This window comes from Amblyomma maculatum, chromosome 1 (assembly GCF_055883805.1).
Source record: "Amblyomma maculatum isolate TAMU_Amacu chromosome 1, ASM5588380v1, whole genome shotgun sequence".
Classification (NCBI taxonomy): domain Eukaryota; kingdom Metazoa; phylum Arthropoda; class Arachnida; order Ixodida; family Ixodidae; genus Amblyomma; species Amblyomma maculatum.
The window spans coordinates 406,180,563-406,206,712 of record NC_139344.1 but is presented as its reverse complement, the minus strand read 5'-3'; the positions used below and the strand labels follow the sequence as shown (position 1 = coordinate 406,206,712).

General features: G+C 45.6%; 1 protein-coding gene across 1 annotated transcript in view; it reads right to left on the bottom strand.

The window, feature by feature from the left end:
* Positions 1-688: 688 nt before the first annotated feature.
* The window catches only part of LOC146208810 (protein 5NUC-like), a 62,539-nt gene continuing 37,077 nt past the window's right edge, over positions 689-26,150 (bottom strand). The window contains exons 3-9 of the mRNA XM_084596125.1: positions 23,668-23,884; positions 21,209-21,409; positions 14,681-14,875; positions 12,562-12,818; positions 7,209-7,380; positions 5,387-5,590; positions 689-1,068 (exon numbers count right to left, since the gene is read on the bottom strand). Of these exons, the coding sequence (XP_084452251.1) occupies positions 887-1,068; positions 5,387-5,590; positions 7,209-7,380; positions 12,562-12,818; positions 14,681-14,875; positions 21,209-21,409; positions 23,668-23,884 (1,428 nt within the window). The 3' untranslated portion in view covers positions 689-886. The remainder of the gene's footprint in view (positions 1,069-5,386; positions 5,591-7,208; positions 7,381-12,561; positions 12,819-14,680; positions 14,876-21,208; positions 21,410-23,667; positions 23,885-26,150) is intronic.

Genomic DNA, 26,150 nt, shown 5'->3' with positions numbered 1-26,150 from the left:
AGCGTACCAGTTCAGCGTCAAACCTTTCTAAATTCCCGTTTTCTTTCCATATTGCTGACACTAGAGCATACAAGCACCCGGCGCTTGTATGCTAATATTTTGGAAATAGGAAACAGCTTTCAGAATGTATGTTCCAGCAGCAATCTGGCGACAAGTTCCGACTGCACTGGCAAACCGCTTAGGCAGCAGGATGGGTTCACGCATGGGTGGGCTCACGCATGGGTGGGCTCACGCCAATACTATGTCCTCAGCTCCGTCGCACAGACGCTTCGATTTCGTGGAAATCGCTAATCTTGCAACGGCCAGTCACATTTTAAAGAATTAAGGTTAAGTTAAGTAAGGTTAAGTACATACGCAAGGTGTTCCACGGTCGCCACTGATACGAACCTCCCACACTTTTGAGTTGGCTCCTGGCAGGATTAGTAGCTGGTCTCAAGGACCAGAATTCCAGAGAAGCTTTTATACTTGCTCGGCTGTTCGCAGTAAACGTTGTCCATGTGAGTGAAAAGCCAACTGAGGTTCCCGCATAATAACAGCCTATATGATACAGACCAATGGCATGCTTCGTCGCCGAACTTTTGACTCTGTTGAGAGGACCTCCAAATGAAATCTGACCATTGTACCTGCTGAAGAGAGACAAAACGAAGCATGAGAGTGGGTTTTGATAACTATGAAACTAACGACACTCTTTCGTTTGTAAAACGTATTTATTTTGCCCTCTTGAAATCAATGAGCAAAATGTTAGTGTTCCTTGGGACATGCCGTTTTACAAGTGTACCGTCTCGTATAAACGACCGTAAAACAACCCGTTGCACGACCACTACCGGACATCACCGACATCTTGGGCGCCTTTTTGAGACGCGAGATCAGCCTCCACCTGTCGGAGTCAGAGTGCGGCCCACGACAAAAGCACAACGAGCAGAAGGCAGGCGGAAAGGAGGGGAGCCCGGCGTCCGCTTGCACCCGAAGCCGGTGACCGCTGAAGGAAGGTGATTCTGCCGTCGACACCGGTAGTTATTGGTGAACTGGCATTCATGTACTCTTTGACTGCTAGCACATCTTCAAGACCTGCATTGGTAAAATATTTCGTACAGATTATTGGTCCCCAAGCCTGCAACTGTGTCGAAATCCAGTCAGATTAACACTGGAGTTATGCTCTTTTTCTGTGCGTGCTACAGTTCAAGCAGCAGGCACTCTACATGTGCCGCATATAACCCATTTTAAAAACGCACTTTTCTTTTTGAAGATCTAACTTTTGCAGGCTGTTTGCATTAATATGGAATGTTAAACCGAAAACGTTACCTATAGCTGCAGCGTCGTTGGTATACGATCAATTGATGGTTAAGTCTTTCTCCACTGGCATGACTGACATCTTCAAGACGACAGGCGCAGAAGCGTATATTACCGGTCACAATGTCCACCTTTCTACCTAAATCGCTATTCGCTGCTAATGAGATGAAAATCGAATAGTACCACTTTCGCCAAAATGCATGGAGCTGCATTTGTAAGGGAAGAATAGCATATTCTTGCGCACTTCGCTTCCGCGAAGAGAATTACAAATGTTGATCATTTAGAATCATGTTCTGTTTAAGTATTGTCAGGCAGGGCAGAGAGAGAGAGAGAGAGAGAGAAATACTTTTAATTAATAATCAGGAAGAATTCGCAGGAGCTGGGTGGTCGGTGCCCCTAGTCCAGGGCTCTGCTGGCAGCAGCTGACCTGCGGACTAGCTGGATAATCCAAGCTTGCTGGTCCAGGTTGTCGCTGGTCAGGGCCGCCTCCCACTGCTCGTGTGTCGGGCATGGTACTAGTAACGCTGGGTCAGGTTTGTCCTGGCATTCCCAAGAGATGTGATAGAGTGTGGGGCTTGAACAGCACCAAGGACAGTAACTCGTGTATTTTGTTGGGCTTATCTTATTTAAAATGTGAAGATTAGGGAATGTGTTTGTTTGTATTTTTCTCCAGTCTATAGCGTCCGAAGAAGGAAGTTGTTTGTGTGGTGGTAAGAAAATTCTTCTTTCTAACCGTAGGTGTTCCAGCCTGTCGCCGTAGGGTCCTAGGAGAGGGGTGGGGTAGGGATGGGGATCCGCCCGGTTTCTGAGAGCTCGGGCTATATCATTCGCTACCTCATTTCCTTCTAGGCCTTCGTGTTCAGGTGTCCATGTAATTGTGTGCGTCTGGGAGATGGAACGTAATATTGCACACCCTCTCCTGTGAGGTTTTCCGGCCAGGTAGTCCCTGCAGGCTGGTTGGGAGTCCGTCACTACGTGTGATGACTTCTTTTGGTGGTCTTGTGTTTTTATGGTGACGGCTATTGCCAGTGATTCCGCTTTCGCAGGATCCTTGGCATAGATCGAAGCCTGAATAATTGGCCTCTTCTGGTGGTCAACTGCAGCTATTGTGAACTTGCCAGGCTCGCCGTAAGCCCCTATGTCCACGTAGACAACTTCCGCGTCTTTAGACAATTGTTTTTCCAATGATTTGACTATGGCTTTCCTTCGACCCTTCTGTAACTCATGGCGCATGTGCCTGGGTATCGGGTTCACATAGATGTTGTTTCTTGTGGATGTCGAAATTTGTGACTTGATCTCGGAAGTTCTTAGTGCCTGCCATAGCCCTAGTTTTGACAGGATTTCCCTACCCGCCTGCGTTGTTGTTAGGCGTTGTTTCTGACTCTCTAGAACCGCCTCATTGAGCTCCTCGAAGTTGTTGTGCACTCCGAGTGCCCAAAGACGTTCTGTTGATATTGTTGGCGGGAGGTTTAGGGCCGTTTTATAGGCTCCTCTTATGATAGTGTCAATGGCCCTTTTATCAGTGATTCTAATTTCGTGATATGGGAGCCCGTAGGTAATCCTGCTAACGACTAGGGCTTGTACAAGGCGGAGGGTGTCCTCCTCCCTCATCCCTTTCCGGTGCCAGGTCACCCTTCTAATCATTCTGGAAATTTGGTTGACTGTGGTTTTGAGTGTTTTGATTGTATAATCCACTCTCAAATTGCTTTGCAACCACAGGCCCAAAACTCTGATCTTGTCCTCTTGAATTGTCTGGTCTCCTAGAGAAAGCTGAATTTCTCCTGGGGACTTGTAATTTCTTCTGTGTAGCCTGATAAGTTCGGATTTTTCTGGGGAGCATTGAAGACCGCTCTCCCCGGCAAATTCCTCGACTAGGTCTATAGCGGCTGGCAGAGCTTCTTTTTTTTTGCGCCAAGGATCCCTGAGTAGCCCAGATGGTAATGTCGTCCGCGTATAAAGTGAAGCCAATATCATTGCGGGTCAACAGTTTTTTTTTTGCTAAATTTATCATTGCTATGTTAAATAGGATTGGAGAGATTATAGAACCCTGCGGTGTACCTTTGTTCGGCATGGGTACTTTTGGTGATCGGATCTCTCCAATTCCTATGGTGGCTGTGCGATCTGAGGGGAAAACCTTCACGTATTTGAAGATTTTTCTCCCCGCAGTTGATATTGTTTAATTCGTGCAATATGGTTTGGTGGCCAATGTTGTCGAATGCTCCTTTGAGATTTAGTGCCAGAATGAAATTTTCGCCTTTTCGGGGTATGGTGTTGATGACTTCTTCCCTAATTCGGAGGAAAGCATCTTGCGTGCAGAGTCCCTTGCGGAAGCCCAGCATGCAAGAAGGAAAGATGTTGTTTTCGTCGATGTAATTTTGGAGCCTGAGGTGAACTACTTTTTCATAGAGTTTCCCCAGGCAAGAAGTGAGGGAGGTAGGATGGAGACTCTCCACAGCCGGTGGCTTTCCAGCCTTTGTTATGGTGATGATATCCGCGTGTCTCCAAGCTGATGGGACCTGTCCCTTCCTCCACAGTTCTTCGTTGATGTACGGGCAGCTGAGTAGACCTCCGCCAGTGTTATGGGGGAGTCAAGGGAGGGGTTTGGTTGACCCGCATATGAAGTTTGGCAAGCCGGAGTAGGGTCTCCTATGTAGGGCAGGGCAGAGGTGAAAACAAGGAAGTGCGAAAAAGAGGCTCGAAGAAGGAAGGACGAGGAAGAGGAAGCTCGCCAACGTTCAGGGAACGCACCAGCTAAAGTGGAGTCATCTCTGTAAATCATCTCAACAATATATACTGATCTCCAACTCATCTATTATACTCTCCAGATGTCTCGAAATTGTTTCCAAGGTGAAAGTACATCGCAGTGGAGACGCAAGGTGAGAAAGAATACTGCTAAAATTTTAAAACCGCGTTAAATATAGCATGCTAACCATCCCCTCGCTTATTCGAATTTACTGCTTTTGTAATATAATAAGCACATCTTTTCCCGCAGAGAATATTGAGATGGGTCAACTTGTAGTGTCGCTAATGCACGATTTCTTTCTGCAGTGTCTAACCCAGCGAAAAGCAGAAAAACGAAAGCAAAGTTACAAAATTTTGGAAACTCATCCTCGCACAGTTTTTGGTCCCGATTCCATTCCAAGCGCCACAAATCCGAACCAAATAGGGATCGTCAGCCTAACCCACAATTGAATCCGCAAGGCTTGGAGTCGATCCTAAACGGCCCCCCGAAATTTCGGTTCGACGACCTGCTTTGAACAACCATGCGGTGGCTGTTACATGCCTGATAAGTGTGTTACTTGCATCAAAGATTTCCTGCCATTTTGATCCCCTGGCTCTTCGCAACGGTACCGTAGTCTAATCACGGAGAAGATCGAGAGACGAAACACACACACACACACACACACACACACACACACACACACACACACACACACACACACACACACACACACACACACACACACACACACACACACACACACACACACACACACACACACACACACACACACACACACACACACACACACACACACACACACACACACACACACACACACACACACACACACACACACACACACACACACACACACACACACACACACACACACACACACACACACACACACACACACAATCACCATCGGCCGATTTCCCTCGAGAGAAATGCACGCCTACTTTCACCTACTTTCATCCCTGAGCTACCGCTGCAACATTTGCTTTCGGTAAGGCGTTTGAAACGACTAGCGGAAAGATATGCCGATAAGAGATTGCACTGGTGCGCGACAATCATCAATATAGCCAAGAATAGCCAGACTATAAGATTTTAATCATGCTAATAAGTGCAGATGCCCTCAGGGTGCCGCTTAAGCTTTAAAAGACTTCTTAGTACATGAAGACAAAAACATTGTCAGAAAACCGCAGCGAACCGTTGCCCAACATGAAGCAGAACATGCTCGAATTTCAGTGGCACCCTACATAACCCCTGGTAAATTACGACTAGCCAAGCACACAGTGCAGAAACTTCTGAAATTTGTCTCTGGGCTCTCCATTTTGTTCTTACGTCATGCCACGAGAACGGTATACTCACCGGTGTCGTACATGTTTCTGGGGTCAACGAAAGAAAAGTCAAAGTTGTCCCCTCCATGCACGATATAGCTGACCGTGGCGATGCGGTAGACGCGGGCGTCGTCCACGGGCTCGAAGCGAGGCACTCGACACGTGGTGCACAGGATCCGCACGTCTACCACGCGCTCCATGGGAGGCCGATATGCGTCGTACACCACGCGCAGACCTGCAGCAGTCGTAGTCTCAGTACTTCTGGCTACCAAGGTGCCACAGTGTTGCGTGGCTAAGCTCATTTCTCCAATTATTTCGCCGTCAAGGCGGATTGACTTAAACAGGGGAGTGGTGGGAGAAAAATTTTACATTAAGACGGCAAGTAAACCCACGCGGAAAAAATTAAGAAGGAACAGGATTTAGTCAAATAAAATCACCCGAGAAGGCTTAAACAGTTCATAAAAATAGCAAGGGACATTGTTCTTTTAAGACTCAAGTAATGCTGACACTATTGAAATACCTAAACAAACGCGGACGAAAAACATCGTTCTAAGAGGTACAGGAAGGAGGGGAAGCAAGTCGGAAATCCATCTAAAACGTCTAGACACTTTTAAAGCGAAATCCCTTTTAGGCTCATGGAACGAAACGCCATGCGCGAGAGCTGTGCGCGAGATTCCGCGAGATGTGTTCTCTTTGTCTAGCGTTCCTGCCATCGGCAATCCCACACTTGAACGCACGCCAGGAAACGCCACGTGACAAGGAAAACACTTGCCGGAGAAAGTGTGACAGATACTGCGCCTTTCCTTTCCTGTAGACCAATTATAATTATATGCAGCACTGCAACGGACCCCGATAAGAGGCAAATGATGAGCGGCAAATGATAGGAGAGGAAGAGTAGGCTTTCGCCATTCTCCTCTTAAGAGGCATTTAAGAGACATTTTTTATTCGACCCTATTTTTTTTTATTGCAGCAGATACAATCCCTACTTCCGCTGCCTTCGAGTCGGAGCTGTGGCCCGCACCTATGCGTACTATATCTACGCCTACGTGGTCATCGTTGCAGCGCTATATTTGAATTTTGGCGATGCCCCCTATAAGTCATGAATGTTGCGAAACTGAGCTTTTCCTTCGGGGACCTAATTACCCTCCTTGCAGAGTGAGCGCTGCCCCGATGCACGATAGTCGACCGCTCAAAAACGGAGGGGGAAGCTAGATGTCCATTCAGTACAGTGATGAGTGAAAATGGTTAGCACCAGTTATCGGGAGCCGAAACACCGCTATGCTGCCTGAGCAGCTGCTCGGCCTTGCCACATTGCGGTGCACTACACCTCTTGCTTTCGCCACGCAGATTATAAACCGTTCAGTCGTCGTAGCCCTGCTGCTAGCCGTCTGCACGTGGCCTTTTTTTTTTTACCGCTGTCCGCGCACAGCGCTGAAACCGCGCTACTTTTATTCCTATCACTTTTTATTGTAAGCCAACGTTTCCTCGTAAAATAGGAAGAAAAAATGTACTTCGTAAATGTTGACTATTCAAGTGGAACGGCCTAGCACTCGGGTCATCGACGTGTTTGTTAACCGCTGCGTCGCGCGTTACCTTTGCGCCACCCTGGCGAGCACCCACATGTGCTACTCGTCACTCGCACTTGGCCTAATATGAATACTTAACAGTGCCAGTGCGGGCCTTGAGGGCTAGTAGCTGAGCATTGTTGAGCAACTCAAAGCTGTCGGTCTCTCGGTCGTATCGTGTTCGCGCACGTGATTGAAAAGCGGCGTCGCACCAGTAGCCACCGTATTCGCTACCCTGTTCACAGGGCTGCCGGCAGTTCTCCGTAGCAGTGAAAATTCGGTACTTACCGGCAACGGTGAGAAACTCTGCTCTCGTCATCTTCCCCGTGGTGTCGTGCCTGTGGACTCCGTGCTCCAGAAGCCGCTTAAGCTGCGCTCCGGTGACGTTGATGACCACCAGCGTATTTCCGAATGGCAGCACGTTGACCACGTCTTCGAACGTAACCCGGCCACCCGTGCTCTGCGAGATAAAGCGCACCATGCAGCGTTGGGCGTGTTGTCAGAAGGACTTGCCGTAGCGGAATAAACATTTTCCGGTGCTAAATTCTTCCCCGCTAACAGCCTTCTAGGTCAATATTTGAAAAATGCAATGAAAGACCAGCGTACTCCTACCCAACTACGAGATTCAAAGGCGTTGTTCTATCTTTTCGAGAATGGCAGTGAAGAGCAGTATAATTCCTCCAGTTCCGTCCGCCTTTCTGTGCTGCTGCGCACCACCGGCCCCTTATATTCATTCGCGAGCGCATTCAAAGGAACGGCATCTGTTTTTGTTGTGGCTCATATTTAAAATAGTTTAAGGCGCAAAAAACAGACAGACAGAAAACTAGCCCAGCAGCAAGTGCTTTTGTTGTGGCTGTAGGAAGAAGGAAAAGAAAATAACACCGGCCTGCTACTGGCTCTGTAGCTGAGCCACCTTCGCTGCCTCGTGCAGACAGAAGAGAAAATAAATAGGAAAGGAGAAGAGGAAGAGAAAGACGCGCGTCGCAACAGCCGTCATCCACCACCTAAGAGGTGGCGGGTACAATGACGGCCATCAACAGATAAAATTTCGGTGGCAGGCTAACCCCCGCCACAAACGGCGTTGACCTACCGTCCCAGCCCCGTAGGGCCAGGAACAGCTACCCTTCACCACCTCCCTCTCCCAAAACCGCATCTGAAGCGCTGCTTTCCTAGGCACGACGTTTAGCAACAGCAGCTGTCGCACATTGGTCCTAAGGAACTTTCCTGCAAGTGACAGACAAATAATAGTTGTTCTGGGATTCGTCATGAACTGGTGGGACATTCGCGCCCACGTCACCGTATTAAGCAAGCTCGATCATCAGACAGAGACAAAAACCACGCAGAACAGCCAATGCGTGATGACTGAAATTGTACAGTGCGTCTAAGGAACCTTTCCGCAGATAACAGGTTAGGCTCCTTTTCTAAAATATGAACTTGCATATTTCCCACTTTACCGCTCCCGCTGCTATCATTTAACGCTTTGTTCAGGATCTCGTAGCTGCCCCTAAATTTATACAGTCCTTTATACGCTCATATGGAAATGACAAAACGTTTTGAAGCAGAATGGGACATCAGTGAGGCCTAGCAAAGTGTTGTTCAAGGAGCCAGAGGAACGACTTTGTCCTACGAAGAACAACCGTGTTCGTACCGACCTAGAGGAGATGCAGAGCGGTATACACATGATGAGTGATGAGCGAAACGCCGACATGAAGCCATCTCCGGTTATTATGAAGAAAATGATTCTCTCTGGCTGCACAAGCAGACACTTAAAGAAAACGGTGCCAAAGTAACCTTGTTGAATAAGAAGTGTGCACAAGACAAAGAGACGTAGGAATAAATGACATTGCTGAGAATCAAAATTAAAATTTCCGCGACAAACTTGAAAAAATGGCTTCCTTGCCTAACTAAACAGCAGTACCTTTTTCCTAATGAATGGATTTTACGCCGTAAATCACTCCATCTACACAGAAAGGTGCAACACTAAGGATTGAAACTTGAAAATTGTCCAACCAACGTTTTATTTATTTATTTATTTATTTATTTATTTATTTATTTATTTATTTATTTATTTATTTATTTATTTATTTATTTATTTATTTATTTATTTATTTATTTATTTATTTATTTTTATTTACTTATTTATTCATTTATTTAATTATCTATTTTTCGCAGAAACCCGACGTTGTCGGGCCAGCTGGGCTCTTTCCTCCCGGGTGAAGCAGGGATCGTTGTACAATTCAGAACGCATGAAAAACGCGAAAATATTGTTTAGGAAGATCAAGAAAAAATCATGCACAAATACGCTGGATTGCGAACGAATTCCCAAGTTCAGTCACCCACAGAAAAGACACTAAACGTATATATCAATGAACGCCTCTACCAGCTGGCCAAGAAAGGTTTAGAAATTTCTATCTTCTTCAAAACACGAGAGTATTTTAAAGTTTGGAACCGTCCTTCCAAATTGGAATGCAAAGTTCAATTCTGAGAACTATATAGCGCTGGTGTATGTAGTTAGCTAAGGATTGAAAACTACGTCTGGTGATTACGAGAAGCTATTTTGGCCCTTTGAATATTTTGGAGACGTAGTAGCAGACAACGCAAACAATTCAATTAGGATTTTTCAATGGAATCAACACTATCTCTACAAACCGTGGGGATCTCAAGTTGTACCAGTGACTGAACTCGATTACATGTATCCTTGCTCAAGTTCTCCTGGATAAAATTTTACATCTTAGTGATTACGAAAACGAAATAAACTATGACTCAGAATATTAGTAATGTAAGGTTACAACCCCTTCTATACACGAATCGTAAAGATGGCAGCGGTGGTGGACATGCGTATCCATTCCACTTGTTACACATCAACCCTACCTGACTTGTATATACAATTCACACAGCTGAACACACTATATCAGGAAGCTGAGCAGTGACCTTAGCTAGCATCTGCCCATTCTATTCAGTATCAAGAGCGCTCAGCCTTCTAATATCATTAGGTAAACTAATAAAATATCGTGGAATAAACCTGGCAAAATAATTAACTTTCAGCACACCACCAAACGGAGTGTCCCAAGCGACGTTTTCGAGCTTAATGAAGGCGCAGTAGCATTATCGCTATCATCATCACACCTTTTGCACGCGACACGCGCTGGCACTGGGTGCTGGAGCCACGAGCCAGAAAAAATTAAGCGATTTGCATCTGGAGGTCGATCTGTTTACGTGGTCCGCGAAGCACCCTGTATAGCTTCGCGGAGTGGCTAAGTTTGGCCCTTGCAAAAGTTAACCCCCTTAATAAACATTTAAGAAGATTTTGAAAAGAACAAGACTACCGTGCCCCCCTCCAGATATCCCGTCAGCAAGAGAAAAAGTCGCACAAGCCTCCCCGCTTATTATGGAGAAAAAAAATATATCTTTAAATTATTTATTTTGGGCCTAAACAAAAATTAATGGCAGGAATGAAAGACTTTAAGAAATAGTCTTATTAATGGAACCAAAGGATGTCAATTTTATTAGCAGCTACCTATGGAAGAGCGATTAGTGAGAAAAAGGTTAAACAACGTACTAAAGAACAATGAACAAAATGAAAAGGACCGGTAATTTGTTACTGTTAATACAATAAGTATGTCAAATGGATCTGGACGAAAATTCGATCATATTGTACTGGTTGGCAACAGAGTTCTTTGAAATATTCCTCCTGAGCCCTCCCCTCGTGTACCTAAAGTAACAAGACTTCTTCAAGATCTAGAAAAAGTATCCGGTGCAAGACGAAGACCGTTTACAAATAAGCACATGCCAGACAAAATATAATCTATTTCAACGCATAGTTAAACCTGGTCTCTCAAAACCGGAGATTGTTTCTTTCGGATGAACGTTGCTACAGAAATTATAGCGCAAAATGAGAGATGAAAATAAATCGGCAAATTACTGTCCCCTGTCTATAATGCCAACGTGAAAAACAAATTAGAAAACTAAAATATTTTAATTAGCCTTTATTGTACAGATAAGCAGGACCTGCTAATGGAGGATGAATTTAGACTTCCTGAGTTCCGCTTAACAGAAGGCGCTCGCTTAGTTTTGAAAGAGAAATTATCAAAAAGCTTTTAAATAAATTGGTGATACTGTCTACTGTACGTATATAATTTAAACGGATTACTGCACAGTTATGTGATGTTAGGAAGGTAGTGAGAGACCGGAAAGCGTGGCGTGACATGGTCCATAGGGTCACGAAGCGTCGGACACGATTGAACGACTGAACTGAACTGAACTGCACAGTTGGCAAAAACAGATAAAAGGAATACCAGGTATCTCCTGTCATGAACTTAGAAGTTGTTCTCGCTTTCTTGGGCCCCATGTAACATTGCGCAAATATGTTCGTCTGCTTTAGAAATAAAAAAGCATAATTTAGCTCTCCGTCCTCTTATTGTCCTTGCTCTTCTGCACCACTATTTCTGAGCTGGCTCCTGTAGTTATCGTATGAAGGACCTAGGCGCATAAAAATATTAAATGAATGAACTAAGACACAAGATACCAATGTCATTGCCAATATGGATAGGGTAGTTAGGTTTTCCGACTAGGTTTACACACCTGTAACACAGATAATAAGAATAGTAATGATAAAGACAAGAGTGCTCATTCGAATGGTAACGAAACAAGAAGTTAACAAAGCCCTACAAACAATCGTATACCTATATTTATAGGGTTTAATGGCCCAAAGTGACTCGGGCTATGAGGGACAGCATACCTTTTGACCGCCCGGGGTTTTTGAACGTCCACTGACAATATACATACAGTACACGAGAACCTTACGTTTCGCTTCGAACGAAATCCAACTGCCGGATCGAGCAGGTGTAACCGACCTCATCAGTCAAATTTCCTAATCACTAAGTCACCAGGACGGAGCTAACAAGACGATATGGGACGAGGGAAAGCAGCTGCTAGGAGATCAGGTAACTCCAGGTGTCTTGAATGAGGGTATGGATATTGAGCTACAAAAATGGTCTAGCTTGTATTCGCTGTGCCTTATGACCGCCACCGTACCACAGTCTTGAAAGGTCACTTACACTGTTATAGTCTACATTAAAAAAATTTTTCAAAGCCTTGAAAAAGTACAAACCGATCAGCCTACTATCACCTGCCTACGGGGTTTTACGCAGGTAATCGCTGGAAGCGGTAAGAGAATACATCTGCTAAAAGCAGGCCGTCATCCTTAAGGCAAAAAAAACTGCATTATAATTTCATTGCGGGACCTAGGTACCAGTCAATTGCTTTTACTCGTTTCGGTAACCTGTAGATAATTAGCGGCCTGCTACTTTATTTGTGCCTTCGCATAAAAAAATAACACAGATGCATGCAAATGAACTGAAATTTCGACATATTTTCGTCTGCGTCTCTGTGCAGCGTTCACGCTCCTCTTTTTCAGGAAGTTGTTAGTGTGACGTTCGTAGAGAGCCAGGCTCAAGGAAAGCACGCAAGAAAAGTGAAACCTTTCCTCCACTGACTTTCCTCAGACGTTTGGGAAAAGGAGCGAGAGTTGTAAATTCACGTTTACGCTGCCAGATCTCTATCGCTCGGCAGCGACAGAACGAAGATGTCATTCGACAGGTGGCGGCACCGAGGGTGAGCATGAGCGCAGTGCTTGGCGTACCTGTTCGTCGATAGATGCCCTGATGCCTCCCGCGTTGGCGACCACGGCAGCCACCGTTGACCAGCTCCCCGCCGGGCTGGGCAGCGACGCGAGCTTCTTGAGGAAGGCGTCCATGACGAGGCTGCCGAGGTTACACTCGTCAAGACGGCACGTGGGTTTATCCCCTTGGAGGAACACCTTGCTCTCCGCCACGGCGGTCGCGCGACCCACTGCTACGCGCTCGCGGTAGCGGTCAAGGAGGGCCAGGCCTTCAGGGTCTGCAGCGCATAATGGCACATTAAAATAAAAGTCATCAGGAAGAATAAAAAAAACAGGCCCAAAAGAGAGCAAAAAAGTTGCTGACGGTTACGTTACTTCCTAATGCAAACTTTGAGCGCAGCTCATCAGCTGTTTCACCTATTCGATAGATTGAGGCAAAGATTTCGAGCAAGACATATATGTGCAATTACAGACTTTTTTTTTTATTTTTCACACATATTCCTTCAAGAAACACTGCACTAACAGGTCTTCACTGTCATGAAGGCAGCTTTGGGATCGGAGAAATGAAAAGAGCAATTAAGTTATCGAGAAATCGTGGGAGACAGCGCGTGGGTTCATAGGAACATTGCGCGGCGAAGAGGTGGAATTGACTGGCTGATGCCGCTCAAGCCGCTAGCGAGTCAAGTCAACGTGGTTCTGCGTTTCGGCTTGGGATGCACGCACCGTGATCCGCTGAAGCCGAGTCTCGGCGCTTCGGCAACCGGAGAACACCATCACCCGCTATGAACGAAAGGGGGGGTACACGCAGCGGCGAACGGTGGCGGCAGGAGCGCGCGTTGCCTCGACTGCGGAGCTGGTTACGAGGGACAACGGCGACGGCGACGCAAAGCGCAGAAACGGGCACCACAGAACCGCGCTCTACAACATAGTACTCTTTTAAATAGGCGCAATTCAGCGAAGTGAGCTCTCCGGAAGTCATTTTTGTCATTCTATTCTGATTCTCGCGCACCTTCTCTTTGCTGCATACAGCTTTCTTTTCATCATTTTATTCCACCTACAATTGAACTTCTCCGGGGCTTCTCATATATTTATTTAGTCGCTCACACATACTGCTCCTTCAGGTTCGAGACAGGGCAGGAGTGGTGTGCACGTCTTCTAGAGTACCATCCGAAGAGCAGTGGTATTGTGGCAAGATGCTTGAAGAAATAAGAAGATTTTTCCTTTTGCCACGCGCGCATTTCACTGCACTGAGCTTTGGTCACTATGAATTGAGAATGAAAAATTGACTACCAGACCCACACGAGATTGCGAAATAGCATTGGAAATGTCAAATTTTCACATTAATATTTCAGTTTCTTGCATTCAATGGACAAAGTGGATGTACAACAAAAAAGGGTATTGAGAGCTGGCGCCGGAACTTAAGACCGGGTCGTAGAACCTGTACGTCAGCGCGACCGGTAGAATAAAGATAGTCTCCTGGCAATATGTAGCACAAATATTTTGTGCGTTTATTGCCATACTTTCAATTTCTTTAAGGAATGTCTTCAGGCCGGTCACGTTCAAACGCCAGAGAGCGATGCCGTCCTTTTTTATCGTAGTATTCCTTTAAATCTTCGAAAACAAAACAGAGGGGCTGTTTCCATATAAAAGTAAACACGTGCGAAGTCATCGTGAAATTTCAAAGCAAGCGCAAATCTTAAGCGGGTCCCGCCACCAAAGGGCAGGAGTTCACTGCAGCGCCACCATTTTGGACTATTTCGAAACCTTCTCTCAATATTCAAATAAAAACATAGGACGGCGGTGCAGTATTAACCCGCCGGTTTCATTACTCTTTCGTAAACAAGTAAAGGCTCTGGAACAAAATGAAAACAGCAGTGCAACTAGAGTAAACACACATACAACAAGATTTTTTCTCAGTTAACAATATGGCTTGTCCATATCCAGTTACGCTCCAATACATGAACGACTCAAATCGCGCTGTTGCCACAAAAAGTACAAACTATTATTCTGGCGACATCTTTGTGGGAGCAAACAGGCTTTGTGACAAATTTTCGGCCCCTAGATAAACAGAAGGCACCCTTTGTTAATTAACCAGTCTTCGTGGTCAGCTCCGCCTCCAAGGCAAAACGCTGCTGCTCACCTTCGGGGATAGTACTGTCGAGCAGCGTTGGCTGTCCGCTCCAGCTCACTGCCTCCCCTTGCTCGTTCCACGTGACAGTGATGTTGCCCATGTACTTGCCCATGTAGTAGTCCTGCACTACCAAGCAGTTGGAGCCGCTCGGACGCCTCACCACCGTCGGATATGGACCTTGAGGCTTGTCGCCCGAGACCAGGCCTGCGCAAAAGCAGTGATCATTGAAATGAAAATATTAGTGCGGTTACGAGCAATAATGTCAATATTTTGGCCTTAGTTGTGCTGGTCCAGCAGACAAATTTCACAGAAGTTTTCTCTTTCTCTACGCAACACCACATGCCTGGAAGTGAATTCAGAAAAGCCCATGGCTTCTGTGACCCTCTGAATGGAACTTCCTTCCAAAGATCATTTAAAGTAGTAACGGTTAACGTGTGCTATCAGCAGCAAAGTATATTGAACTCAAGTGTGCAAAAAACTATTTTGCACTGTCACGCACTCCAATCCGCTGAAATGTGGCAAAGTATGCCGAGACGGAGCGCTCCCCGAGTCGTAGTGTCGTTGAACAGTACAAGGCCACCTATCAAAGCGGCCAGAATTGCGCTTATATTAAGTCACTCATGGTAGATTACATGTATTTAATTGTGGATTACATTAGGCTAAGTACGGTGGATAGTCGCCTTTTTCTTTGAATTAAGGGCTGATTCTAATGAAGGGAATCTTAGTAGAGTGAGGATGGCCTGCGGTTGATTAAGAGTGCTTCATTACGCTTAATTTAGATAGATTAGGTTCGATAACGTTCATAATAGTATTCAGTAGTTGTTCTACATGGGAGCATTCATTATACCATTGCGTTCAACATAGTGTAGATTACGTAGCGATAAGTTTGGATTACGGTGGTTTGCGCGAGAATAGATTGGATTTATTTGCTGTAATTTGGATTGCGTTAGATAAAGTTGGAATATGGTGCATTTCTGTGACCTGGGGGAGGACTGCATTCGGGGACTGCGCGTCTCTGTTTTCATACGCCAAAGTAAAAGGGCGGATGTTACATGCATCATGACTTATTTCAAACTCCTGCGTTTGTCGTAGTAAGCGTGAATATGCCATCCTTAAACACCACTAAGCCTACGTTTACGCGAAAGTTTGTTCTGGGCTCAATTTTGACTATTTAGCGCTCACGCATTACGCCGAACACTGCCTTTTAGAGGACGTAGGGGCATGTCAACGCATATCACTGTGTGCCTAGCTGGTGAATCAAATGTATTGGAACAACCAAATATTTGGAGGCCAGGACGGATTAGTGTGTAGATAAAGGGGTCGGATTAGTATATCCATCAAGCTTGTCAAACGCTTTAAAAGGAACTATATTGTGCATCAAGGTGTCAGATTAGCATGATTGGTCAAGTTAGTTCATTTGAAGGTTCTATGAGATTCAAGAAAAAAAGTGACTCATGCATGTCCATATGCTACCGCATTATTTCTCTAAAGAAATACTAAAGAAGGGCTCATATGTTTGAAATTGATTGCAAGCATTGATGGCCCTAAGTACAGTAGCGCTGCAAGCACTAAAGGAGAAAAGCGAAGCCGTCGCAGGAAAACTGGCAATCAATATATGGTGAGAATCGAACTGTATTTGTCACAAAATAATTTCAGAAATTGTTTGCGGGATTTGCCAATCAGCAATAACAGGAATAATATATGGTTTTCAAACAGATTCACATAGGTCCTTGAAGTACGAAATAAACTTGTCTTAGCTTTGCAGAGTCGTTCAATGCGTCAGCTTGCATGCATTTACTGCAACAGGCTTCCGTTTCTAACCATCTATAGGCGCCGGAGGCGACAGGGTAATCCAGACATTGCCAAAACTATGTACGCCAAAACGTTTATCGCTGGGGAACATCAATTTTGCTGGAGTCATTGTTCCCGCTTGAAGTGGTGCCCAAAAATAACCGCAACGCCAAAACTGTGTCTTGGTGGTTCATGTTTTCTAGCTGTAACGAAGGCAAGGGACAGAGAAGGGACAGGAGAACGAACAGAGTATGTCTCCTCTTCATTTCTTTGCACTTTCTCTTTTTTGCGTAACAGCTTTGAATGAAATCTCATTTAGTAAAACAATTCCATATTTATCAATTCAGGGCCGAATTGTCCAGGCTTCAAAGTCTTCAAATAAACCGGGCCTTCCGTTCTCAGGGCCACTAGGGAGCTGAAAAAACTGGAGGATGTAGAGATCTGGTTCAACAAATAATCAAAACATCTTATTTATTCCCAGAATTAAAATTAGAGCTTATGTATTTCAATGTCGGATGATTCAAAAGCTGTTCGTTGCATCGTACGTGCCCTGTTAGTGATCTAATGGAATAAACAGGCTCTAGCTGGCTTTCAGTTGAGAATCAGCTCTTACCAGCTGGTAAGCCAACTTTCCTCTGTCGTTACTGCTGTTCAGGTCAGTTTTGTGTTTTATTCATCTAAGCGTAAGCAGTGAAATCTGTGACAAACGCAATAAGTTATTAGTTACAGATTATGACTGCTCAGAGCTTAAAACCGCCTCGTTAATTTGTCGCCGCTGAGAATAGAGGCCTAGGTTCTCAGCTGAGTCAATGTTGAAGGCCTCATTAAAGAACTCTGCTGGAAAAAAATCCAAAAAAAAAAACGCTTATAAAAACGTAAATACGTTTCTTCACTTGCTCAAAAGTGGACCGAAAAAAGCAGACATTTTATACGAATAGATGACTCATTTAAAAGCTCAATTGCCTTAAAATATTTACACTTATTTTTTGTTCCTTGTGTAAATGTGTGATGTTTCCTTAAAAAAATTAGAAGTGGGCTTAAGCTTCGCCTTACAGGCTGACGCGTTAGAATGGCTCAAGTGTTCACCCTACTCTGAAGGGAAGTGCATGTACGCGAAGGAGCATCCGAAAGAGGAGCCGGCAAATGGGAGTCATTAACGTGCTCCATAACACAATTAACGATGGAGCTTAAGCGTCCGCCCTATCTTTCCCGACCACAGTCTACGGCGGCGGCGGCGGCGGCTTCTCGACGGAACCATCTGTATACGCTATGCTGTAAAAAAATAAATTTATTCTGTGAATTGAAAGCAGAAAAGTTGTGTGATATACGCAAAAGGGCTTCTTTAAGTTTTCTCAAAGTGGAAATTATGTGCAAACCGTAAATAACTTCTCTGTTTAAATGTCAACAGTCTGTATAAAATATAAATATATTACTGAATATTTCAGTTTGTTAAAAGTTTAATCTTTTTTTGCTAGCTCAGCAAGAATGCTATTTTCTACAAGTGCCACCGTTTCGAAAAATTTAACTCCCCGCATGATGATAAATTAAAAAATAAAATAAACCTTATCTGCTGTACTTTATATCGAACATATATCATCGTATTTTCTGGAAGCACTGCCTTAAGCAAGATTAAATAGTCTTGCTGGATGAATTTACAAATCAATTAGGGTAGCGTGTTTACGGTAAGAATTTGCGAAGAGCTTATGAACAAGACCTACCTCTACCTTCCTCTGTGTTCACACGCACGATCGAATTAAATGCCAGAAAAAAATAACTACACGAAAAATATATTTTTCATAAATGCATGCTCTGATTCTTTGAGAGATGATGTTCAGCGTCCTGTAATTTCCTAGAATAGCTTAGACTGGATGTCAGTCTGTTCATTTGCTCTGTGGGAAATTATATTGTTCCGAAGACGACGAAGCGGGCAGTGGCGCGGGGCGGAGAGCTCGCGCTAGGCCCGCGCGCTGGCCATTAAAGCATATTTCATCATCATGTCATTACGTCGTTCTGTTTCTGTTCTGTTTCTGTTCTGTTTCTGTTGTGTCGCCGTGTTCCATCACTTACCATATACCACCACGCGACAATTGGCGGAGGTGCGGTTCATCCTCATCCTCGCCTTGCACCGTCGACGCCACCGTACGCCGGGTCCGTCGGCCGAAATACCTTGGAGATCGCCGCCCAGCTCTGCCCCAGCCGTTTCTGCTCAGACCCAACCAGCCGCTCACCCCAGCCCTGACCACAACAAACGACGACCAGGAAGAGCCCAATGCCGACCCGACCGACCCCACGATGAAGCGACCTCAGGACCACTCGAGAGAAGACAGCACCCCCGCCCAAGCCATTCAGTGTGTCCTTGACCCTTGGCCTTCGGCAAACCGTGAACATTGGACCTGATGCTCCAGGGCAAGCATTCATCTCATCTTCGCATTCATTGTGGTGCCAAGAATATCATCTCTGAGTCATCCGCCTGTGTTCATTATTCACATCATGCATTGGATTACAAGCAATCGATCGAGACTATCGCTCGTTGGCCCCGGGTCATGTTACGAAGACGACGAAGCGAGCAGTGGCGCGGGGCGGAGAGCTTGCGCTAGGCCCGCTGGCCATTAAAGCATATTTCATCAGCGTGTAATCACGTCGCTCTGTGTCTTGTGTCGCCGTGTTCCATCCCTTACCATATGCCACCACGCAACAATATCTTCTGGCTGTGTTCGTAACAGTCTGCAGATTCTTCGAGTAAGTATGGCGCGTTTTCGCTGTTGGAAATCCTGAAACGCGTCAAGCCTCAAACAAGACAAAAGGAAGCTGGTTGGGGTGGCGGTGGTGGTCGAAAGGAAGGGAGGGGGGTTATGGGGCACACTGAATTTCGTTTCGAACCAGGCCCTCGTCATCGTTAATCCCGCCCTGTTTATCATCACTTTTTCAACCTTTATCTGGCAGTACAGCGTAAGTGCTGCCGCTGTAGATCACAGTCCGATAGTCAAGTAAGGGTTCCAGTCGTGCTCGATATGCGCTTCTCCCAGCGACTCAGTTCATGGGTTCTCTTCTCAAGATCCATCCTGCCCTCTGTGCACACGCATTTGCAGCGCACGTAGCAAGCGGAGCAGACAAAGCGAAACAGCGAGCCCAGCATAGCTTGCCAGTTTTCATAGCGGTAGCTTTACTCAGCGCAAAAATTCAAGGGGTGCACTTAAGGTCCTTGAGTACAGTAATGCGAAAGCACACTGGCCGTCTTGCATCTCGAGTTGGCTTTGGTTGGCTTATTATATGGATTCCGGATTGCGCTGCTGGCTATGACTTGGATTAGGGCTATGACTAATGTCGGAAATCAATATGCATGGTCATTACAGCATGTAGCCAATTAATCATGACTAGATTTTGTACTAGCTTGCTATGTAGATTCTGGATTGGATTCTTGGTTTTGGCTTGGGTTCGGGATATGATTAATGTTGCAAGTCTTAGTCATTCTTCATGACGGTAGGGTGGCTAGAATAGGGCACCCTATGACGGGATGCTGTATAGGCTTGTTATGTGGGTTCTGGATTTAATTTTGGTTATGACTCGGATTCAGGCTATGACTAATGGGGCTAGCCATTATGCAATGTTTTTAAAGCGTCATAGTCAAGTAATCATGACTGCATTTGGTATATTGTTTTTCGTCTTCTTACGAGCATTTGTGTTGGATTGGGTTTGCATCTGTCGTTTGGACACGCATTCCGCGGAAAGTCGCTTTCTGCGCACACCTCTTATGAAGCAAGAAAGACTTTCACCTTAAAAACTGAGTTCAATCTCTGAGCGGCAATTTCACCTTCAGTAAACTCAAGGAGAAGCCTTCAAATCAATCAATCGGCATAGATGTGTATAGGCACTCAAGCGTCGAGTACAGCTTAGCTGAACTAACTGCACGCCCTAGCTATCGTTAGTATGTAGAATACAGTTGCTCTGTAGTAATTAAACGTCTCAATTCCAGCTATTACGTCACTCTACCCAAACTTGATCTTTATGCTACAATGTGACGGCATATATTGTTGGATAGCTTATGTCGGAGTACCTTTGCACTGGCATATTTAAAATTCTTAAAAGTTCTGAGAGCACTACAGAATCTTCAGTGGAGAAATGTGAAAGCCGGCGCGTTGCTGCTGCACACTGTACATCACGCACCCCTTGTCGAATACAACCGGCGTTCAGTTGAAAGCATCAAAATTCACCGGCGTTCTCTAATTGGTTTAGAGGAAATGAAAAGCACAGCTCTGTCACTCGCGAAATCTCGCTGGCGTATCTCGCAGCCAAATCTCGCCGACGTGAGATTTTAAACATGAGCCCAGAAAGGCTTTCGGCTTAACAATAGGTTCACAGGAACGGAAAGGCGCAATATCTATCACAGTTGTTTGTGTGAACACCTACGTCTTTTTGGGGCACCATCTAGTCCACATGCTGGCGAGTTTGCGTAATGGGGCTATTGAACCTTTCTCTTTAATAATCATGGTTAATTATTTGTGAATAAATTACCTGAACTTTAGTTTAAGAATCTTTAGAATCTGTAGTATTCTTTAGAATACAGGAATTTAAAATCTTGTACCATTGAAAAGGTCTCAACGAGCAGAATCTGGAAATATATTGGTCTTGTTGCAGCTACTGTTCGATCTTGGGTCTAACCAGTGTTCCACTTCCTTGGTTTTTGTTGGCCTTGCAATGGTCAAAGCGAATCATGTTAGGGTACATGCACAGTGCCTGTCTACTCACCGTCAACCGTGGGTCCCGAGTACAGGAAGGTGTGTGTGTGTCCCCCTACGACCAGGCTGACCTCGGGCACGCGCTCGCAGATTTCCACGTCACGCGGCACTCCCGAGTGGCCCAGGGCAATGATGACCCGGACACCTTCGCTTCGCAACCGCCGGGCCTCGCGCTGGATGCACTCCACCTCGTCCGTGAAGACAACCCGACCTACGAGTGTTACAGAGAGGAAAAATAATCAAAATGCTTTCGGGTGACTGGAAACGCGAATGCTAAACTTGTGTAAATCACTCTAAAGAAGCATGACACCGGAACCTCAACGACCAGGGTCACACAAACGTCATCTTCACTCTAAAAACTGGCAATCCATAAAAGCGATTGAGCAAGCTGCTGTATTCCTTTTTATTGTCTGTTTACTCTGCTAATTGCTGAAGGAGTAACATCCCTCCTTTCATAGATTATACTCATACTCGCACATCAAACAGAAAAAGAGAGGGTAGCAGAATTGATCTGTTTCCCTAGCCTGCTTGAAACACTAAAGAACCCTGTGATCCACCGTGACCTGCAGTCTGACGACAAACACTTCAGCCGCTGCATCTTCAGAATGAAAGAGTTCTTCGAGCTGCAGTAATAACGTAGCATAGATGAAGAAAGGATCCCAGTAAATGCCCCCCATTTATAAAAAACAAAATCCGCGTGTATATGTTTGAGAAGAGCCTGTTGTCCAACTGTCTGTATTTCTGACAACCATATACAACTATATCGCTGTGCCTACGCACAGGTCGGCCTTTTCGCGTCTGGGGATACGGATAATGGTATACAAGCACATCTCTCCACAAAAATTCGGTATTAGCGTCATGCGCACTTGGGCATCACCATGTGTCGGGCATGCCTTGCCGTCATCGATTATGCCAGATATCTGGCAGTGTAGAAGAGCGGCTTTTTCGCTATTACTGGTCAGTGGACAGCGTATAGGCGCAGCGATTATGCCACTGACAATTCCTTCTTGTTTATTGTCCGGGCATTGCTTTCAATCTCTCTGACATCCTCAACAGCCAAAGCACATTGAGGTCATTTTGCATGCACGAACGACCGGCTCCTCATCCTGCTGACATCCGATGCAGCCGAGCCTATTGACCCATTTCTTGGAGCACCACGTCACTTGTAGCTCAAAAGTCGGTCGATAGCTCTTTGTAGGCGTCAGTGATCGACTGCAGCTATGGACAGCTGAGAAAACCTTGAAATAAATCCGCTGACTACTTTGCACCACGGTGGATGATCTTCAGATCCTTCTCTCGCTGAACATGCTGTTTAGCGAATGCAAGATTTGGCCTTGCAAACTCGAGCGGGCCAGAGCATGGAGACAAGCTCAGGAGGTGCAGAATGTGACGGTTGATGTTTTGTGAATTGTTCGTAGGATTTGTTTTTGCGTAGAAATTTGATGCTGATCTCGCCACTCTGACATGTTTATACGGCTTGGGTTAAAGCTGTGGTTGATATGCACTGTCGGGGACAAATATTTTCGAGACATTAGAAAAGAAATTTTATGTACACATGCCACGTGCCTTAACGATCGCTTCACTTGACTAGCTCGCGTAACCGCAAAAGAGACCGATTTTTATCTGTACTCCAGACGTCGGCAATTAACAGAGCTGTAGGCTTCGATATTTCATGACACATCCGGTAAACTTCTTCCTAACAGTACGTCGTGCTGTCTTTCACATCAATGCGCAGTACCCCAATGTTTTTCAGGCTACAATCACATCTTGCCTTTAAGGCAGAGATTATATGTCCCCGCAACTTTTTTTGCGTCGAAATCATTATATACGACTCACCGACAGCGAAACTCGTAGACATTCAGCAGCGATCCGAAAGTCTAAGGTTAGAGAAGAAGAACTGTGACGTCGTCGCATGCAATATGACAAACAAAGCATTGATGCGGGAAATACAGGAAAGGAGGAGCGTCTGGATTTCCCATAGTACTGAGATGGAGAATTCTTGGGGTACATTGCCTCAGAGATGCGATAGACGCGACCATAGCCAAGAGGACAATAAAACGCAATTACCAAGTCAGGAATGTTTATACAGAAAGTTTTTCGTTGAGTCGGCTTGATTAGCATCACAACTCAGCTGAAGGTGGCCACACGGCGCAGCGGCTACGCGCTAAGATACTGGGACATTCACTTACAAGACTACAGCAAAGTGTGCTCGATAGCTCGACAATTCTGACAATGACGAGACCTCGACGTAAATATTACTGCTGGTGGCACATCAGTAAGGGCATGGCAAGCGAAGGAGGGGCCAGTAGGATGCTTCTGTTACACAGTTCCAGCCGAGTTTCGCTATTTGTGCAGCATGGCGAAAACATTGCATTTTTGCGGCAAATACATCACGCCCAATTATAGGTGAGGAATGTGAGCGCTTCGCTAGCACTAGGTGAATTGTCCCAACCACGAACAATCGCTTACCGGGATGCGCCAGGTACGTGGTGTTGGGCGTCAGATAACCGATGATTCCGATCTTTGTGCCTGCCCGCTCGATCGTCATGGACGGTTTCAGCTGCAGGTCCTTGAGAGTTGGCTCGTTGCTGAAATCCACGTTGCAGCCAAGGATCGGCACGCGGCTTCCGCGCAGCAGAGGCTCCACACCGACGGCGCCGTTGTCGAACTCATGGTTGCCGAGCGTCTGCGAGCGTTCGTAAGCCTTTTTTGTATCTACATAAATTAAACATTCACGCCACGTCCAAGTAGCTTTCTTTTACAGTGGCATGACAGAGCGTACACAACTCGCCTGATGATATAAATATTGTAGGTTCCGATAAGTCACCTTTCTTTCGTCCTCGAGCCCGCTCAATTGCAAAGTCTTCTCTGAAAACGCTTGCATTACCTTTCCATGTCTACTTCAGATTGTACCACTTGAGGCGAGTCGAAGAAACGTTTTGAGAACATGGTAAGGTCCGAACGGCGACATAAGAAATAGAATGGCGACAGGTTAGCTCCCTTTTTAAGGGTACGAGGAGAGAGCGTGAATGGCTTCCCTCCGCGGCTCTGATTGCGAATCCTATTTCGCGCACGTTTTAATATTGCTGCATATCCATATGACCAAGCTCAGGTATACATAGTACATATAAGCAATAAAAAAGAAATAAGGTATGAGCTATACAAACGAGAAATGCTAGTCACTCTGTGCAGCTGAGTTCAAGCTATCGCTCCAGTCTGACAGCATCTGAAGAAAAAATGGAAGTTTAAATGTACGACTTTCAGCATAGGAAGCTGTGCTATTTAAGGAGTTATATAAGGCGATTGGTTTATTGTAAGCTGCTTGCTAAAAGTGGAATTCAAGGCTCAGCTGCTTTTGGCAGCATTTAAAAGTAGGCATGGAATTTCAGATAATAGTTTCGAGGAGCAAGCCCGGCCTTGAAAATTTATCAGATATAAACGCAACCGCTCTTGTTTGCGTGCTTTCAAGACGCTCAATATTTGACTTGTGTGATAATGACGTTTTAAATGCATAATCTTGGTTTGGAGTAAAAATGTAGAGATAAAAGTAATTCAATGGCAGGAAAGGCCGTTTAGTGACTTTTAGAAAGGTGTTTGCGGAAAGCTGGAAAACAGATTGCATTAACATATTGTTACGTGAGGAGGCCTTCACGAATGGCATGGTCTGGACAGAGGCGCTACGTCAGATTTGGGTCCTTTCAAGAACCATCGCGAGAGAGAGCCAAGACCCGGGCACTCTTGCACAGCACATAACACCTCAAAGCGCTCGAGGCTATCACTCTTTCCCTTGCGCAGCAGTTTTGTTGAACGGCTAATTGTCGCGGTGAGACGTCCAAACTCACACGTGATGTCACTGAGGCGAGTAATAGCTAAGTAAGACCCGTCATCAAAGCCTCACCACCGCGGCAAGAGCGTTGGTTACGTGTGGACGGCGCTCATATACCATCATGCTTTCAAGCGTTCTTGCAATGCTATTGCCCTCAGACGGGCGAACGGTCGAGATACATGGGCCTCTATAATGCGGGGGTAGTCACTGGCCAAAAAATGACAAGATGATATTCAGTGTGAGCGCGGTCCATGAATGGGTGTACGATAAAGGAAAGGCATTAGCCTGTCATCTCAAGGGTCACAGTATTGAAAGAGTAGGTAACAAAAAGCGGGATTGTATTTAAGTTTCTTTTGTTCGAGGTCCTGTATGCATCAAAAGCACGTTGGTCAAGGTTGTGCTCATGCGCTCAGTTCATTTCCAGATGATAAGGCATGGATGCCTCTGTGGCATCAGTAGTGAACTGACGGCCTCGGTCACTTATGATGCCCGATGGTCCATGCCATAGCACGATGCATGTGCGTAGCCCAGTGGGATTGTATAACCAGTATCTGATGGTATCATGGTTGTTCCACAGTGCTGAGTGAGATAATCGTCGCAGACGATGATCCAGTGATTTCCAAAGCAAGGCTTCAAAACGAAAGCAGGTCTATGCCACTTGTCTGAAGGAAGCGACGAGAGGCATCAAAATGTGCAGCAACTCGGCTAGAGCGACTGTACGGCGTTTGTGGTGTTGGCACTGCGTGAAATAGGCCACGTATCATTTGCTGGCCGATCTCGTCTTATAGTTCTTCATTCTTGGTTGCACCGGGGCACTGAAGCCGATAAGAGATTACAAAACATGGGCTCGTCGTGCAGTGCGCACAAGACAGTTGAACAAAGGTACTTTTAAACTGCGTGAAGTAAGAGTGGCCACGCAGATGAATAAATTTCTTCTACGGGAGGAAATTTTGCACACACAGTGGCAAGTAGCCCGACAGTCTTGAGCGCCGTGAAAAGGAGCTCGAGACCCAGATTTTTCAGCAGTCCCGAATGAAACATTTCAACTTCTGGGAACTCCGCAATCAGCACCGAAATGCTTCTCAGCGTCGCATTCGGTGAAGGAGTTGGGAAAGACAATCTGCGT